The sequence below is a fragment of the Hyla sarda genome, chromosome 7 (assembly GCF_029499605.1).
Source record: "Hyla sarda isolate aHylSar1 chromosome 7, aHylSar1.hap1, whole genome shotgun sequence".
Taxonomy (NCBI): Eukaryota; Metazoa; Chordata; class Amphibia; order Anura; family Hylidae; genus Hyla; species Hyla sarda.
In genome coordinates, this window is record NC_079195.1 from 62300911 (window position 1) to 62316699 (window position 15789).

The window sequence follows — 15789 nt, forward strand, 5'->3', positions numbered from 1 at the left end:
CCAGGGTGTCTCCAGCTGTTGCAAAACTACAACTCCCAGCATGACCGGACAGCCAACGGCTGTCCGGTCATGCTGGGAGTTGTAGTTTTGCAACAGCTGGCGGCACCCTGGATGGGAATCATTGACTTGCAATTTGGTTTTTGGCAGCAGCCCAGCCCCAGACCATTCGTGATATGTAAATTTTTCTGGGGGGGGGGTGGGGAGATATCGGCATATCTCAATATGCAAAAATCGCATTGCAATATATATCATGCAGCCCTAGTGTGGAACGTAACAATATGAATCAAGTTTTCCCATAAGAAGCACTAAAAAGATTCTCCTAGAGTAGAACTCCATCCAAAGTCATTTATTCTGTATAGAAAACCGCACTTTACTACATCTACATTATCCATTGCCTCCTTGCGGAGAATAGAGAGCGACTTATTTTCTTAGTTCCCAGGTCATTGTTCTTGCGCGTTGCTCACTTTCCATGCCGATTATATACAAGTAACAAATGAAGAAACAGCAAAACACTGAATGTTTGTACCATTACTGAAACGCTGTGAAATGTCTTGGCAGGAAAACGTGTCCTTGGCAGATATTCTGTCACTACGAGATAACAGTCTCACGGAGCAGGATATTTGGGCAATCTGCCTGGAATGCTGCTATTCCATGAAGGACATCTCTCATGCAGCCATCTTCCAGACGCTGTGCATTACTCCAGACACACTGGCATTTAACACCAGCGGCAACGTCTGCTTCATGGAGCAGCTTAGTGGTAAGTCTTCCCTTCATCCGCTAGTGCCAAGTCCCCAAGCAGCTTTCTCAATGACATCCGTGCATCACTTATGAGATTCTGGTCAAAGCAATACAAGACGGTTGTATACAGCAAGTGCTGGTCATGAGAAGCTGAGAAATGCCTTTTTGAAAAGTATATGAAAGAGATTGTCCAACGTTTGGCATTTTTTAAGGGTTAAATGTACTGTAAAATAATAATAATAATAAAAATAATTTATAGAAAATAAGTCATACTCCCCTTACTGATCCCCCCCCACTGCTCCCTTCCCTACTTGTCTCAGTCTATACTTTCTGATCTCCTTTGACATGTGACTGCTTATGCTAGTCACTTGTGCATATTGATGGACGTATGTCTTTTTTCAACCATACTAACTATGTAACTATATGACTTCTTTTACTGTGTTGTGAACCTTTTTAAATAAGAACTGAAAATGGCGGACAATACTTTCACCCAAGTGTCCACCTCCTTTATGTCATCTTGATTTGGATCACCATTCCCAAATTAAAGTGGTATTCCAGATTCTCAATTTAGTTTTTTTATATTCTCCTGGGGACACAGTAAAGATAAAAAAATGTAATACTCCCCTACCCTGGTCCCACACAGCTTCTGTTCCAACTCCTTCTGCTCCCCTGCTCATCATTGCTTGCTCATCATTGTTGTGTGCCTAGCATTCATGATAGTAATGTATAAAGTATGATTAGAATTTTTTGTACAGCAGAACAAAAAATGAAATAAAAACTTTGACTTTAGATAAAGGGAAAGCAGAATAAAAATAAATAAATAAAGTATTAACCCCTTAAGGACCAAGGAAGTACCGGTACGTCCTTAGTCCTCTCTCTTACTATAAAGCAGGGGCCAAGGCATGGCCCCACATCATAGAGGGTCGGGCCCGGCCGTTGTGCTATTAGCCACACGCTATTAACTCTTTAGATGCCGCGTTCAAAGTTGAACGCTGCATCTAAAGTGAAAGTAAACCAATGCTGGTTAGCTCAGGGAACTGTTCGAGATATTCTTTTACACTGATCAATGGTTTCTCATGCACTGAGCAGTCATTCGGCGATCGGACAACAGGAGGCAGGTAAGGGGACCCTCCTGCTGTCCTACAGCTGTTCGGGATGCCGCGATTTCACCGCGGCATCCCGAACAGCTGTAGGACAGCAGGAGGGTTCCCTTACCTGCCTCCTGTTGTCCGATCGCCGAATGACTGCTCAGTGCATGAGAAACCATTGATCAGTGTAAAAGATCAGTGTGTGCAGTTTTATAGGTCCCTATGGGAGCTATAACACTGCAGAAAAAAGTGAACAAAAAAAAAGATGAATAAAGATCATAATAAAAGTTTGAATCACCCTCCTTTTCCCATAAAAAAAAAAATGTGTAAATAAAAATAAACATATGTGGTATCGCTGTGTGTGGAAATGTCCGAATTATAAAAAATATATCGTTAATTAAATCACACGGTCAATGGCGTACGCACAAAAATATTCCAAAGTCCAAAATTGTGTATTTTTGGTCAGTTTTTATATAATGAAAAAATGAATAAAAAGCGATCAAAAAGTCCTGTCAATTCAAAAATGGTACCGGAAATGGTGCAAAAAAATAAGTTATAGGGGTCAGAAGATGACAATTTTAAACGTATACATTTTCCTGCATGTAGTTATGATTTTTTTTCCAGAAGTACAACAAAATCAAACCTATAGAAGTAGGGTATCATTTTAATCATATGGACCTACAGAATAAAGATAAAGTGTCATTTTTACCAAAAAATGTACTACGTAGAAACGGAAGCCCCCAAAAGTTACAAAATAATGTTTTTTCTTCAATTTTGTGACACAATGATTTTTTTTTTTTCCCCCATTTTGCCGTAGATTTTTGGGTAAAATGACTGATGTCATTACAAAATAGAATTGGTGGTGCAAAAAATAAGCCCTCATATGGATTTTTAGGTGCAAAATTGAAAGAGTTATGATTTTGTTGTGAAAGGTAAGGAGGAAAAAAATTAAAGTGTAAAAACAGAAAAAACACTGGTCCTTAAAGGGTACCTCTCATCAAAAAAAACTTTTGATATATTATAGATTAATGTATGCAGAATAACTTTACAATTGCATGTTATTAAAAAATATGCTTCTTTCTATTTAATTTTCCACTTTGAAGAAATGACCACTAGGGGTCTCCCTACCAGTCCTGACAGCAAGCATTTCAGACTCATGCTGGAGTCCTAAACACTACGAGCTGCCAGTCTGCTTTGTTCACAAAGGAGAACACTCAGAGCTGCCAGCCTGCTTTGTTCACAGCCTGTTTGGCTGTGAACAAAGCAGGCTGGCAGCTCTGAGTGTTTAGGACTCCAGCATGAGTCAGAAATGCTTGCTGACAGGACTGATCGGGAAAAATACAATAGAAAGAAGCATATTTTTCATTAACATGCTATTGGAAAGTTATTCAACATTCATTAATCTAAAATATATCAAAAGTTTATTTGATGAGAGGTACCCTTTAAGGGGATATATATATATATATATAATATATATATATATATATAATATATATAATTAATATATATATATATATATATATATATATATATATATTATAATTTTTTTTTTTTTTTTTTTATCACATCTGCATAAAAGAAGTTATGAGACCGAAATGTGCTTTTAAGTTTAACGGAGCAGAAATGCAGTGTTTTTTCAAACGGCGTGTCTCCTGCTGTTGCAAAACTACAACTCCTAGCATGCCCGGACAGCCGAAGGCTGTCCGGGCATGCTAGGAGTTGAAGTTTTGCAACTGCGGGAGACGCACTGTTTGGAAAATAGTGCTGTAATGATTCGGTAATGAATCGGAGGGCTTCTCTGTTCTTGCTTCTGGTGATCAGAGTGTAAGGACTCCCCCACCAGTGACATAGTAAAAGATATTTCCCTTCATTCAAAATCTTATTTAAATGAAATTCTTTGTTCTGCTGTACATAAAATTCTATCAGCCCCTCCATACGTTATACATTACATTTTCATGAATTCTGGGCACACACCATCACTGCTGATTTTCTTTTTACTTTTTTGTGTAATTTTCATATATGAAATATTCATTGTGATGTGTTTATTTAGCATATTTTCAATGTCACTATTTTTGTTTGATCTGATGGGAAAAATACGTTTGGTAAGGGTTATATTGACTACAAAGAATTCAGTAAAGCATTTTATGAATACTGGGCTAACATTTTATCTTTTAGATGATCCTGAAGGGGCCTTTGTACCTCCAGAGTTTGATCTGACTGGTAACACTATAGAGGTACGTGCACAGGGGAGTATTTAAAGGGGTATTCCAGGAAAAACTTGTTATATATTAACTGGCTCCAGAAAGTTAAAGAGATTTGTAAATGACTTCTATTAAAAAATCTTAATCCTTCTAATAATTATCAGCTGCTGAAGTTGAGTTGTTCTTTTCTGTCTGACAACAGTGCTCTCTGCTTACATCTGTCTGTCTCGGGAACTGCAAAGAGCAGAATAGGTTTGCTATGGGATTTGCTTCTACTCTGTACAGTTCCCGAAACAGGTGTCATCAGAGATCACGAAAAGAACAACTCAACTTCAGCAGCTTATAAGCACTGAATGGATTAAGATTTTTTGATAGAAGCAATTTACAAATCTGTTTAACTTTCTGGAGCCAGTTGAGATAGATATAGATAGATATATATATATATATATATATATATATATATATATATATATATATATATATATGTGTGTATGTATGTATGTGTATATATATATATATATATATATATATATATATATATATATATATATATATATATATATATCTCTATCTATCTAAGTTTTTTTCCTTGATAACATATGAAAACATAGGTTGGCCAGACATTACGTACATTTACTTGATTTAGCGGCACTAAAACCGTTCGGAAATGCACCATCTATGCATTTCCGAACTGAATCCACGGAAACATTGAACAGGTTCAATGTTTGTGGGGCCTCCGGAAATTCTGCCAATGCTTATAAAGCATTGGTACGGCCTCACCTGGAATATGCTGTTCAGTTTTGGGCACCTGTCCATAAAAGGGACACTGGAGCTGGAAAGGGTGCAGAGACGTGCGACTAAACTAATATGGGGCATGGAACATCTTAGCTATGAGGAGCGATTAAAGGAGTTACAATTGTTTAGTCTTGAGAAGAGACGCTTAAGGGGGGATATGATAAACGTATATAAGTATATTAATGGCCCATACAAAAAATATGGAGAAAAACTGTTCGAGGTCAAACCCCCCCAAAGGACGAGGGGGCACTCCCTCCGTCTGGAGAAGAAAAAGTTTAGTCTCAAGGGGCGACACGCCTTCTTTACCATGAGAACTATGAACTTATGGAACAGTCTACCTCAGGAACTGGTCACAGCAGGAAAAATTAACAGCTTTAAAACAGGGTTAGATACATTCCTGGAACAAAATAACATTAATGCTTATTAAGAAATATAAAATCCCATCCCTTCCCCAATATCGCGCCACACCCCTACCCTTCAATTCCCTGGTTGAACTTGATGGACGTATGTCTTTTTTCAACCGTACTAACTATGTAACTATGTAACATAGCCCTACTCTGCTTTCTCTGAAAGGCGGCAGCGTTTCATAGTTAAAAAAACAGCTATGACACACCGTGAAGTGTCTGGGAGGCGGTCTTACTGGCTTATTTCCACCCAGCTCTGCTTGCTTGATAGGTCACTGTTATACACATATAGGAAAAAACCTATCAAGCTGGATCGGGCCAAGCCAGAAAGACTGCCTCCCAGACACTTCACCCGGTGTCACGGCTTGGTGTTTCAGCTGAAAACATAGCTGTCAGTTACATAGGAGTCTGACTGGCTGTGGTTTGCATAGCATTAAAGATATCTAGGCAGTAGTATCTATTTACTTTTGTATGTTATTTTAATGGAAGTGGCTAAATGTTACTTCTACAGATGGAACATAAGGAGTTGTGGGTAAAGCAGTGCAAGAATAAACTGTGTATTAAGTAATTAAATCTCTAAATGGCTGCAACACCAGACTCTGACCAAGGACACAAGTGGTGCTGTTTCTACAAAATAAAAAAAACTTTTTTCTTCAATAGGTTCTCCCCTTTTGACAATCCCTACCTATTAAAGGAGAACTCCAGTAAAACTAAACTTAACCCCTATCCACAGAATAGGGGATAAGTAGCTGATCGCTGGGGGTCCGAGCGCTTGGACCCCCCATCCCCCCACGCGATCACTGGGACGGGGACCCTGGCTCTCCCAGTGAGGAGTGCATGTCGTCTCCTGGTAGACGGCACACCCTCAATTCATTTCTTTGCGAGCGCCGATGATTCCCAAGTGCTGTATTCAGGTTTTTTTCTGCACTCCCATAGAAATGTAAGGAGCACATTCCATGTGCAGCACGACGTGCTCCACACTGAACGCTAGGTCCCATCCCGGTGAACACAGGGGGGTCCCAGCACTCGGACCCCCCCCCTTGATCAGCTATTTATGCCTTACCCTGTGGATAGGGGGTAAGTTCATTTTTGCTGGATATCTCCTTTAATTGGGATGATGATCAGGCAAATGAGCATTTGTTTGATCTGATAATTTGCCTTTGTGATAGGGCCAGGATCATTTGACGAACAAACAAGTGCTCATTTGTCGGCTGATTGAATAATTTTTGTTGCAAATATCATTTGTTGCAAATATCATTAATCATTATTGGCCATAAGTCACCCTTTGGAAACAAGGTATGTACAGCAAACAGTGATGAAGTTCACAGGTCATGGGAATGATACAGCATTCGCTAATCTGTGGAGGTTCAGTAAACAAGACTCCCCCATCGGCCCCTGTGATAGGGCCTTTAGAAGGGTCCTTTGACAATAATATGATCTAGAGAAAATCTCCTCCTGGATCCCAACAATTGGCTAGATCTGGGGTAAACCTGGAGGGGAGTATTCCCTGCAGCACTACTAGTGGTGAAATGAGGCATTAGATTCTTTTGCAGTACTGGACAGAACAGGTTGTTCACAGTGAGAAACTCGTTTCGATCTGCTCTCTATTCTTATGAAGAGATGATGATCCTAAATAGGGGGCCCCCAATCCTTTAAAGGGGTACTCCGGTGAAAACCTTTTTTTCTTTTAAATCAACTGGTGGCAGAAAGTTAAACATATTTGTAAATTACTTCTATTAAAACATCTTAATCCTTCCAGTACTTATTAGCTGCTGAATGCTACAGAGGAAATTCCTTTCTTTTTGGAACACTGATGACATCACGAGCACAGTGCTCTCTGCTGACATCTCTGTCCATTTTAGCAACCATGCATAAGAGATGTATGCTAAGGCCAGCATGGTGGCTCAGTGGTTAGCACTGCTGACTTGGGTTCAAATCCCACTAAGGACAACAATAAATAAAGCATTATTATTATAATAATGTCAGCAGAGAGAACTGTGCTCGTGATGTCATCAGAGAGCATTCCAAAAAGAAAAGAATTTCCTCTGTAGTATTCAGCAGCTAATAAGTACAGGAAGGATTAAGATTTTTTTAATAGAAGTAATTTACAAATATGTTTAACTTTCTGCCACCAGTTGATTTAAAAGAAAAAAGGTTTTCACCGGAGTACCCCTTTAAAGGGTACTCTGGTGGAAAACTATTTTTTTTTTTTTTAAATCAACTGGTCCCAGAAAGTTAAACAGATTTGTAAATTACTTCTATTTAAAAATCTTAATTCTTACAGTACTTATTAGCTGCTGTATAAAAAATTTTTTTTTTCCCTTTTCTGTCTGACCAAAGTACTCTCTGCTGACACCTCTGTCCATGTCAGGAACTGTCCAGAGCAGGATAGGTTTGCTATGGGGATTTGCTCTGGCAAGTTCCTGACATGAACAGAGGAGTCAGTTTTTGAAATTCAAAATTAGTATACTGCAGCTGATAAGTACTGGAAGGAGGGTTAAGATCTTTTAAATAGAAGTACGGTAATTTACAAATCTGTTTAATTTTCTGGCAACAGTTGATTTAAATGTATATTTTTTTTTCACCGGAGTACCCCTTTTAAGGCTACGTTCACACTGCCGACTGTCTCCGGCAGTGTGAAGCACGTTATTTTAGGATCGAGAAAAGCTGAAGAAAAAATAGTGCTTGCGCCATTTTTTTCTCCGGTTTTTCTCTCCAAAAATAACTGCTGGTATTGAATACAATGGGGTCCCGAGGGACCCTTTATTTGCCGGCAAAATTACAGCCAGCAAAATGCAAAAAATATATAAAAAGAGGGAGTGTGATGCCCGAATTTGCCGGAGCATACCGGCAGTGTAAAAGGGGCCTAACCCAGAATTTTCTAATAGAGTTAAAATGGTTTTTCTAAACTAGACAACAGTTTTAATCATGACAACCTTTTTTTCAGTATTTACCTGAAAATCTATCCATTTGACTTTGTTCCCTTCGTTCATATATACTTTCTTGTGCAGGGACATATATATTCTCTAGGTGCGACACTGAAAGCAGCGATAGAATTTGTGGTTGATCCAGATTCTGAGACTGAATTTTGCCAAGATTTAAATTCCTTGCTGGATTCTATGCAACAGGAAAACCCGGCTGACAGACCAGACATTGAGGTAGGATGGTGCACATGTGACCAGACAAATCCTCTGCTGCTATGGAAGGTTACGTTCTTGATAGCAGTGGGAGTAGTCAAAAAAAAATGTCCTTCTACAGCTCCTATACAGATGTATGTGTCTCTAACCCTGTGTAACCTATTTTTTCCTTTATCTGTCCCCTACTTTTTGTCTGATGCATTTTTGTCAGAGCGTTTAACAAAAGGTTAACAAAAGCAGGCAACCTGTCATCTGCACATTAGAAGTAGATTTTATTTATATAGATACTTACAACATACATTGGCCTCAACATACAATAGTTTCAGCATACATTGGTCTTTTCTGGACCATTGCAAGTTGAAACCAAACTCAACATACAATGTACAGACAGTCCAGATCTGTGCAACTTGTCAATGGCTGGAAGAAATGACCAATCAGAATGGGCAATTTACTGGTAAAACACCTGTATTACTGAAGCGTATGCACTGACTGAGAGGTATTACATGTTCTGTACACTTTACCTGTACCAGGGTTACCTGCTCCTTTGGACACCAGCTAAGGGCGACTCCATGTTACTTTTTTTGGACATTGCGTGTACTGTACAGAACCCTGAAGAAGCTCCTGTCCTCTACATAGACCAGTGTTTCCCAAGCAGGGTGCCCCCAGTTGTTGCAAAACTACAACTCCCAGCATGCCCGGACAGCCTTTGGCTGTCCGGGCATGCTGGAGTTGTAGTTTTGCAACAGCTGGAGGCTCTCTGCTTTGAAAACACTGACATAGACAGTGATTTACAGCTCCCAGCAGATCTTTCTTACTTTTATATGTAAGGACTTGCTTTATCTATATTAGTTATCTACTTATTTTTCTTTAATTCTCACTTTTTCCTATTTTTGGATGATATTTTGGATCTTTTTTTTTTTTTTTTTTTTTTTTTTTTTTCAAACATATTTTATTCAATTTTGTAAGAAAATACAAAATACAGAAAAGCAAAATAGAATAAAAGAATCTACAACAAAGCAGTTTACACGTTATGTGCAATTTTTTACAGGTAGGTCAGTTCAGCGTATAGGAAGTATCACTGTCGATTCTCTTCTCTCTCGGGAGGCAACTAGCCCCTTGCGACATCTCTTAATGTGGTCAAATCTTTCCTGAGTCGTAAGCATTCAGAATGCACCATGACTTGTGATAATAGTCTCATTTCTGACATTAGGTGGGTAAACGTAGGCCTCCTAGCGTGCCACTCAACGATTCTATACTGTACCATTCAGTGGAACCAAATGGAGTGACTATATCTACTATTTCTGACATTGTATAGTGGGAAAGGATAAATACCCTCCATTTATCAAAGAACTTGCCAGTATGCGTGTCTCTGTGGCGTTCAGTGTCCAACCTGTCTATCCCACACAGCAGTTTTAGCTGGGAAATAAGCATGGCCTCGGTTGGTGTTTCTGGCCGTAGCCAGTTAGAGAAAAGACATCTCAGTGCCACAAGTAAAGTTATATGGACCAATGGAGGTGTTTTCCCTTCCCTTTGGGCATCCCGTTCCGGGGGTCTATTTTGGTGGAACAGTAGGGTTCTCGGTGTGAAGGGTAGGGTAATGCCCCAAAGATCTTTAACAAAGCGTATTACCTTGTGCCAAAATTCCACAACCTGTGAACATGACCATACCCCATGCCACATATCTGTAAGGGGACTGGAGCACTTTGGACACTCTGTGATCCTGTCAGGGAAGTCAGGCGATGGACGTATGTTGAAACCATACAATGCTCTATGAGCAAATTTGAAGTAAGTCTCGCGCCATCTTTCATTTATGATGTGCCGTCGTATCACCTGCCATCCCCTCAGGACACACGCTGAAATATCTTCTCCTGGGACCCACTTCGACCAGTTAGAGAATATGGACTCTGGATCTAATCTGATGAGAGCTCTTTTCAGAGAGGGATATAAATTAGAAATTGTCAGCTTGCGAGGGCAGTCACCTACCAGACGGTCAAAGTCATGTTCTATGGCTTCCCTAGATACATTTCGCAGCCGGGACGACAGAAAAGAGTGTAGTTGTATGAGTGTGTAGGTATGTGCAGCCGGAAGTGAGTATTTCAGGACCATCTCATGAGGTGTGTGCCATCTCTTATCAGCCCTGTTAATCATGTGTCGTACTGTTGTTAGACCTTTGGATGCCCATAGCGACAGGGTTTGAGAGGTCAATATGTGTGGGCCTTCTGGGTGTTTGGTGAGGGGGAGATGTTTGGAAACTAAAAAAGGGAGGTGAAATAGTTTTCGAACCTCCTTCCACGTCACCACTGTGTCCCGTAGTAGGACTGAGTGTTTTAGCAATGGTGGTAGCTTAGCATAGGAGGTATGCATAATAGTAGTTAAATCCCAAGGGTTCGCCAATTCCCTTTCCAACTGTGTGGTGGCGTGGAACGAGGAGTCGTGAATCCAGTCAATTACAAATCGAAACAGGCAGGCCAGGTTGTAGCCCCTCAGATTAGGGAAATTTAGACCTCCCTCTTGTGTACCCAACATTAGTTTTTTCAAGGCTATTCTCGGTCTTTTACCAGCCCAAATGAACTTGGTGAAGGCCGAGTTGAGATTCTGTATGTCAGCATGTCTCAGTAGTAGGGGAAGGGTTTGCATTGGATAAAGGAGTCTGGAAAAGCTAACCATTTTAAGCAAGTGGCACCTGCCCATAAATGTGAGGGGTATATTATTCCAGCGCTGTAGCTCTGCACGGATCCTAGCGAACAAGGGCGGGTAGTTTAGATTATATATTGTGGCAGGCGTTTTACCAATGTTTATCCCTAAATAAGTGACCGAGGAGGAGGCCAGTCTAATGCCTAACCCTGCAATGCGGTTGGCCCACCTTGGTGCGGATGTTCCTAGAGCTAGCAGTTCTGATTTATGTAGGTTAATTTTATAGCCTGAAAAACTTCCAAACAGTTGTAGATGGGTAAGCAATCGATGTAACGATTGGTCAGGGGAGTCTATAAATAATAGTACATCATCTGCAAACATAGTTAGTTTAACTTCTTCTCTGCCTACTTTTATTCCGGAATATATTTGCGTGGACAATAGAGATCTGGCTAGAGGTTCCAGTGCTAGATTAAAAAGTAGCGGGGAAAGTGGGCACCCCTGTCTGGTACCCTTGGATAGAGCTATGGGTGCAGATAGAATTCCGTGCGTATAAATCTGAGCGACCGGATTGCGATACAACCCTGTTAGGTATGTGCGGAATGTGCCCTGCAGACCTATCCGATCCAGCACCATCCCCAGCCAGTCCCACCTTACATTATCGAACGCCTTTTCGGCATCAAGTGTCAACAGGGCTGGCCTTTCTCCTGGCTGGGGACAGAGCTGCAACCGGTCCAGGACCGCCAGAACAGTTCTAAGATTCATGGTAGCAGACCTGTTCCTAATAAATCCCACTTGATGGGTGCCCACTAAGGCCGGCATGAACCTTGATAGTCTATCTGCCAGGATTTTAGATAGGATTTTAACGTCTTGGTTGATCAGTGAGATGGGTCTATATGAGGCAGGATCTGTGGTATCTTTGCCTTGTTTGTGCAGTAGTTTGATGTATGCCAGTGATGCAGCTGGGGAAAGAGATCCTGTGGTCATATAGACCGTATATACGTCAACTAGCACTGGGGTTAGCTGTGGTAGAAGTGCTTTGTAAAATTCCCCTGTGTACCCATCAGGCCCCGGGGCTTTACAATTATGTAGATTCCTAATGGTAGAGCTGACTTCCTCCTCCGTTATAGGCGAATTAAGGATATCCTTCTGCTCACCCGTCAGCTGAGGAATATCCACCCCTCGTAAAAATGTTTCCCCTAACGTCATATCCGCAGGGCCAGCACGATATAGGTCAGCGTAGAAGGTAGCCAGAATTTTATTTATGACATGAGGGTCTGTGTTCATCGTTCCTGCGGTGTCTTTTAGGGCTGTGATACGTGTGAGGGGGCGTTTACCTCTCGCTAGCCTAGCCATTAGGCGACCTGCCTTGTTCCCGTGGCGAAATAGATCTACCTCAAAATGAGCCCTCTTCATCCTCTCCCTCCTGTCAAGCCATAGTTCAAATTGAGCCTTTGCCTCTTTCCATTTCTCCTTGTGGTCATCTGTGGGGGAACCGAGGAATACGGCGTATGCAGATTGCAATCGGGCACTAGCCTCCGCAAATTTCACCCGGGAGGTACGTTTTAGATTGGCCATATCTGCAATCAGCCTACCCCGCATTACAGCCTTGCCAGTTTCCCAGAACAATGTCGGATTTGTGCGGTGATCAGCATTTTGTGCCGTAAATTCTAGCCACCACGATCTCAGTTTCTCCACAAATGCGTCATTTTTCGCCAAGTAAGTGGGGAACTTCCACAAAATATCTGAGCCCTTTGGGCATGAGGGGTATAGGTGCAATATTATGGGGGTATGGTCAGATAGTGCCAATTCCCCGATGCGCACTTCCTCTACTCTATTACTCATTTCCGCGGTCACCAGCATATAATCCAGCCTGGACCAAGAGTTGTGCGCATTGGAGAAGTGGGTGAATTCCCTATCTTCGGGATGGTGTAGTCTCCATGCATCTGTCATTCCCAGTTGCTCCAGGAACAGTGGTAATACACAGTCCCTAGACCGAATGGGGATGGTCGAATTAGGGGCATGCGGGCTTTTTCTGTCCACTAATGGGTCCAGTACTGTATTTAGGTCTCCACCCAGTAACTTTCCCGGTGTCCTGTCAGACTGGATTCTGTCAGTAAGATCAATAAAGAACCTTTTGTTTTCTCCATTAGGTGCGTATACATTATAGATACTAAACGTGTCCCCGTTATGTTCCAAGATAACATGAGAGACTCTACCTTCATTGTCTGTTGTATGGGAAAGGAGTTTAAACGTGAACGATTTGTTTATGAGGGTGATGACTCCGGCTTTCCCTTCGTTTGCGGGTGAGCCAAAGACATGTCCCACCCATTGTTGGTGCATCCTTACGAAATCAGCAGTCGCCAAATGAGTCTCCTGCATTAATACAATGTCAGGATTGAAGCGTTTTAGGTATCTAAGAAAAAGCCTCCGTTTATGTGGAGAGCGTAGGCCTTTGACATTCCAAGATATAATTCTAGTCATGGTGCATTCCTAGTCGTGTTTTACCAGTGAGCATGATACATGAGTGTAAGCAAAAGGTAGTTAGCTCTAATACAGTAGTTACATTCAACTGGGAAGAGATGCCATTTCTAAAAGCATGAACCTGACGCTGTAACTGTGATGTTCGGTGTCCATGGGCTAAGTAAGAGACTGACTGTTGAAATCCCACCTGTATAGTTAAGGTAAATAAAACCAAAACAATAAACCATTGACAACCAAACAAAAGAGACCCATGAGGCATCTGAGGAAAAACGATGCCTCTCTCTAGGGTAGAGGACCTCCTTTTTTCGTCTGACATAACAGTAGGTAACCCAATATACATTGAAACCCCAATTGTGTCAAGGCGAGTCAACCCCTCCCCCCTGAGATCAAGCCTCGTGAAGTAAAGGCCCTTATGAGACTAGCACATAACAAAATTCCCAGCTACGTCTCCCCCACTGGACAATACCCTTAAAGTACCCTCACTCGAATTCTGTAAGAGTGCCCTTCAGGTGGCCGTGTACCCCTCCCATAGATCCTGTCTCAGATGTATAGCCCTAGCTCACTACCCAGTACTGGAGTACAGGACATATCTGTCTACACCCCCATCCGGGAAGAGAAGTAGCAGTAGGTGAGGGAGCTGCAATCAAAACTGGTAACAGTTAACAAGAAAAGTGAACCTGTCTGTGGCCTCCAGGCCCGATCACGTCCCAGACGTCCGTCACCTTGTCGGCTGTACAGTCAATTTGGACCCACTGTGGCTGTTCAGTCCGGCGATGATTGGCGTCTCCCTCCCGTTGCTTGTCTGGGTGATCTGTCTCGCCTGCGGTAATCCCTCGGTGGTGGTGAGATCGTGCCTGCGTTTCTGTTTACCGATCTGGATCGTCTGTTCACTCGGGGAGATCTTGATCTTCGCCGGCGTGGTGATCGTTGACTCCTAGGATGGTGAGTAGTCGGATGCAAAATCGTTTCCAGCGCTGTAGACGCCTCCTCAGGTGTTTTATATAGAGACATGGAACCATCTGCATGGAACACCCGTAAAGTGGCCGGGTACTGGAGTTGAAATCTGCAGTTCGCTTTGAATAGGGATGTGCAGATGGCGCTGAACGCCCTTCTGCGTTTCGCCACTTCCACGGAAAAGTCCTCAAAGATTAGGAGGCGCATTCCCTGTATTATTAGCGGTTGCTGTAAGCGCCGGTAAGCTTGCAAAACTTCGACCTTGTCATTGAAGTCCAAGAATCGTAATATTACTTGTCTAGGGCGGTTTGCTGGTGTCGCCCTGTTACCTTTTGCAGAAGGAGGTGGTGGCCCTATCCTGTGAGCCCGTTCCACCCTGCATGGATGGGATAGTGTTAATGCTTTAGGTAAGTCCTGTTCACAAAACTTCTGTAGATCTTGTGGCAAGATAGATTCCAGGACCCCCACAATCCTAAGATTGTTTCTTCTGGACCGATTTTCAAGGTCTTCCAACTTTTCAGACACTCTGACCAGCTCAGCTTCGATAGTGTTTAAGCGCCTTTCTGAGGTATTCTCTCCATCTTCCAAGTGGGATACCCTTTGCTCCACCTCTAGAATTCTGTGTGAATGGCCCCTTATTTCTAGATGTAAGCTTTGCAGTGCAGTCTTCAACACCTCCTCCACAATATGTTGGACAGTAGGTACCATACGTGCAGCCACTTCAGTTGCCAGCAAGGCATAATTAATATTAAACTGCCCATCCTGTGCTGCCTGGTGGGTAGGTGGGATAATCTGAGTGGGGTGGTCATCCAAGATATGGGGCATGCATGGTGAAGCTGTTCTTGTGGGGGGAGAAGGGGAAGGCAGGGGCTCCTGCGTGCCTACCTCCATAGCAGCTTCTCCCGACACTGTATGTGGCGCAGGTTGAGGAGCGGCTGTATTTCGGGGAACCTCCGTTTCTCCTGGGCTCCTCTTACTGCGTCCCTGCATCTCTATTACTGCGGTGCTGGGTTCTCCGTCCTCCTCCCTGCCTTCCTGGTTGGCGCGCGCGGCCGCCATTTTAGATGTGGCGCGCTGTTGGTCCGGAGCAGCCGGTGTAGATGGCTGCTGTGGAGGCCGGCCGCTGCGCTGCACGAAGCGATCCATCGTCGCGTCTCCTGTGGACATTCAGGTGCCCCCTCCGTTAGATTTGCCTGGCGTGGGGCCGGTATGTAGCCGATAACTGGCGGGGGTAGCGGGAGCTCGCCTCAGGCGCCTGCTACATCAGACGCGCCGGAACCGGAAGTCCCTATTTTGGATCTTTAGAACCAATTATCAGGTTTCCATAGAGTTCTGGTCTCAACATACAATGGTTTCA

The 15789-nt window shown here is 42.6% G+C and overlaps 1 protein-coding gene across 3 annotated transcripts in view; it reads left to right on the forward strand.

Annotated features, from left to right (window-relative positions):
• Positions 1–15789, forward strand: part of KNDC1 (kinase non-catalytic C-lobe domain containing 1) — a 141568-nt gene that overhangs the window by 26209 nt on the left and 99570 nt on the right. For all 3 annotated transcript variants that reach the window (XM_056529503.1, XM_056529504.1, XM_056529505.1), the window contains exons 2-4: positions 559–757; positions 4002–4060; positions 8238–8384. In XM_056529503.1, coding sequence (XP_056385478.1) covers positions 559–757; positions 4002–4060; positions 8238–8384 — 405 coding nt within the window. The remainder of the gene's footprint in view (positions 1–558; positions 758–4001; positions 4061–8237; positions 8385–15789) is intronic.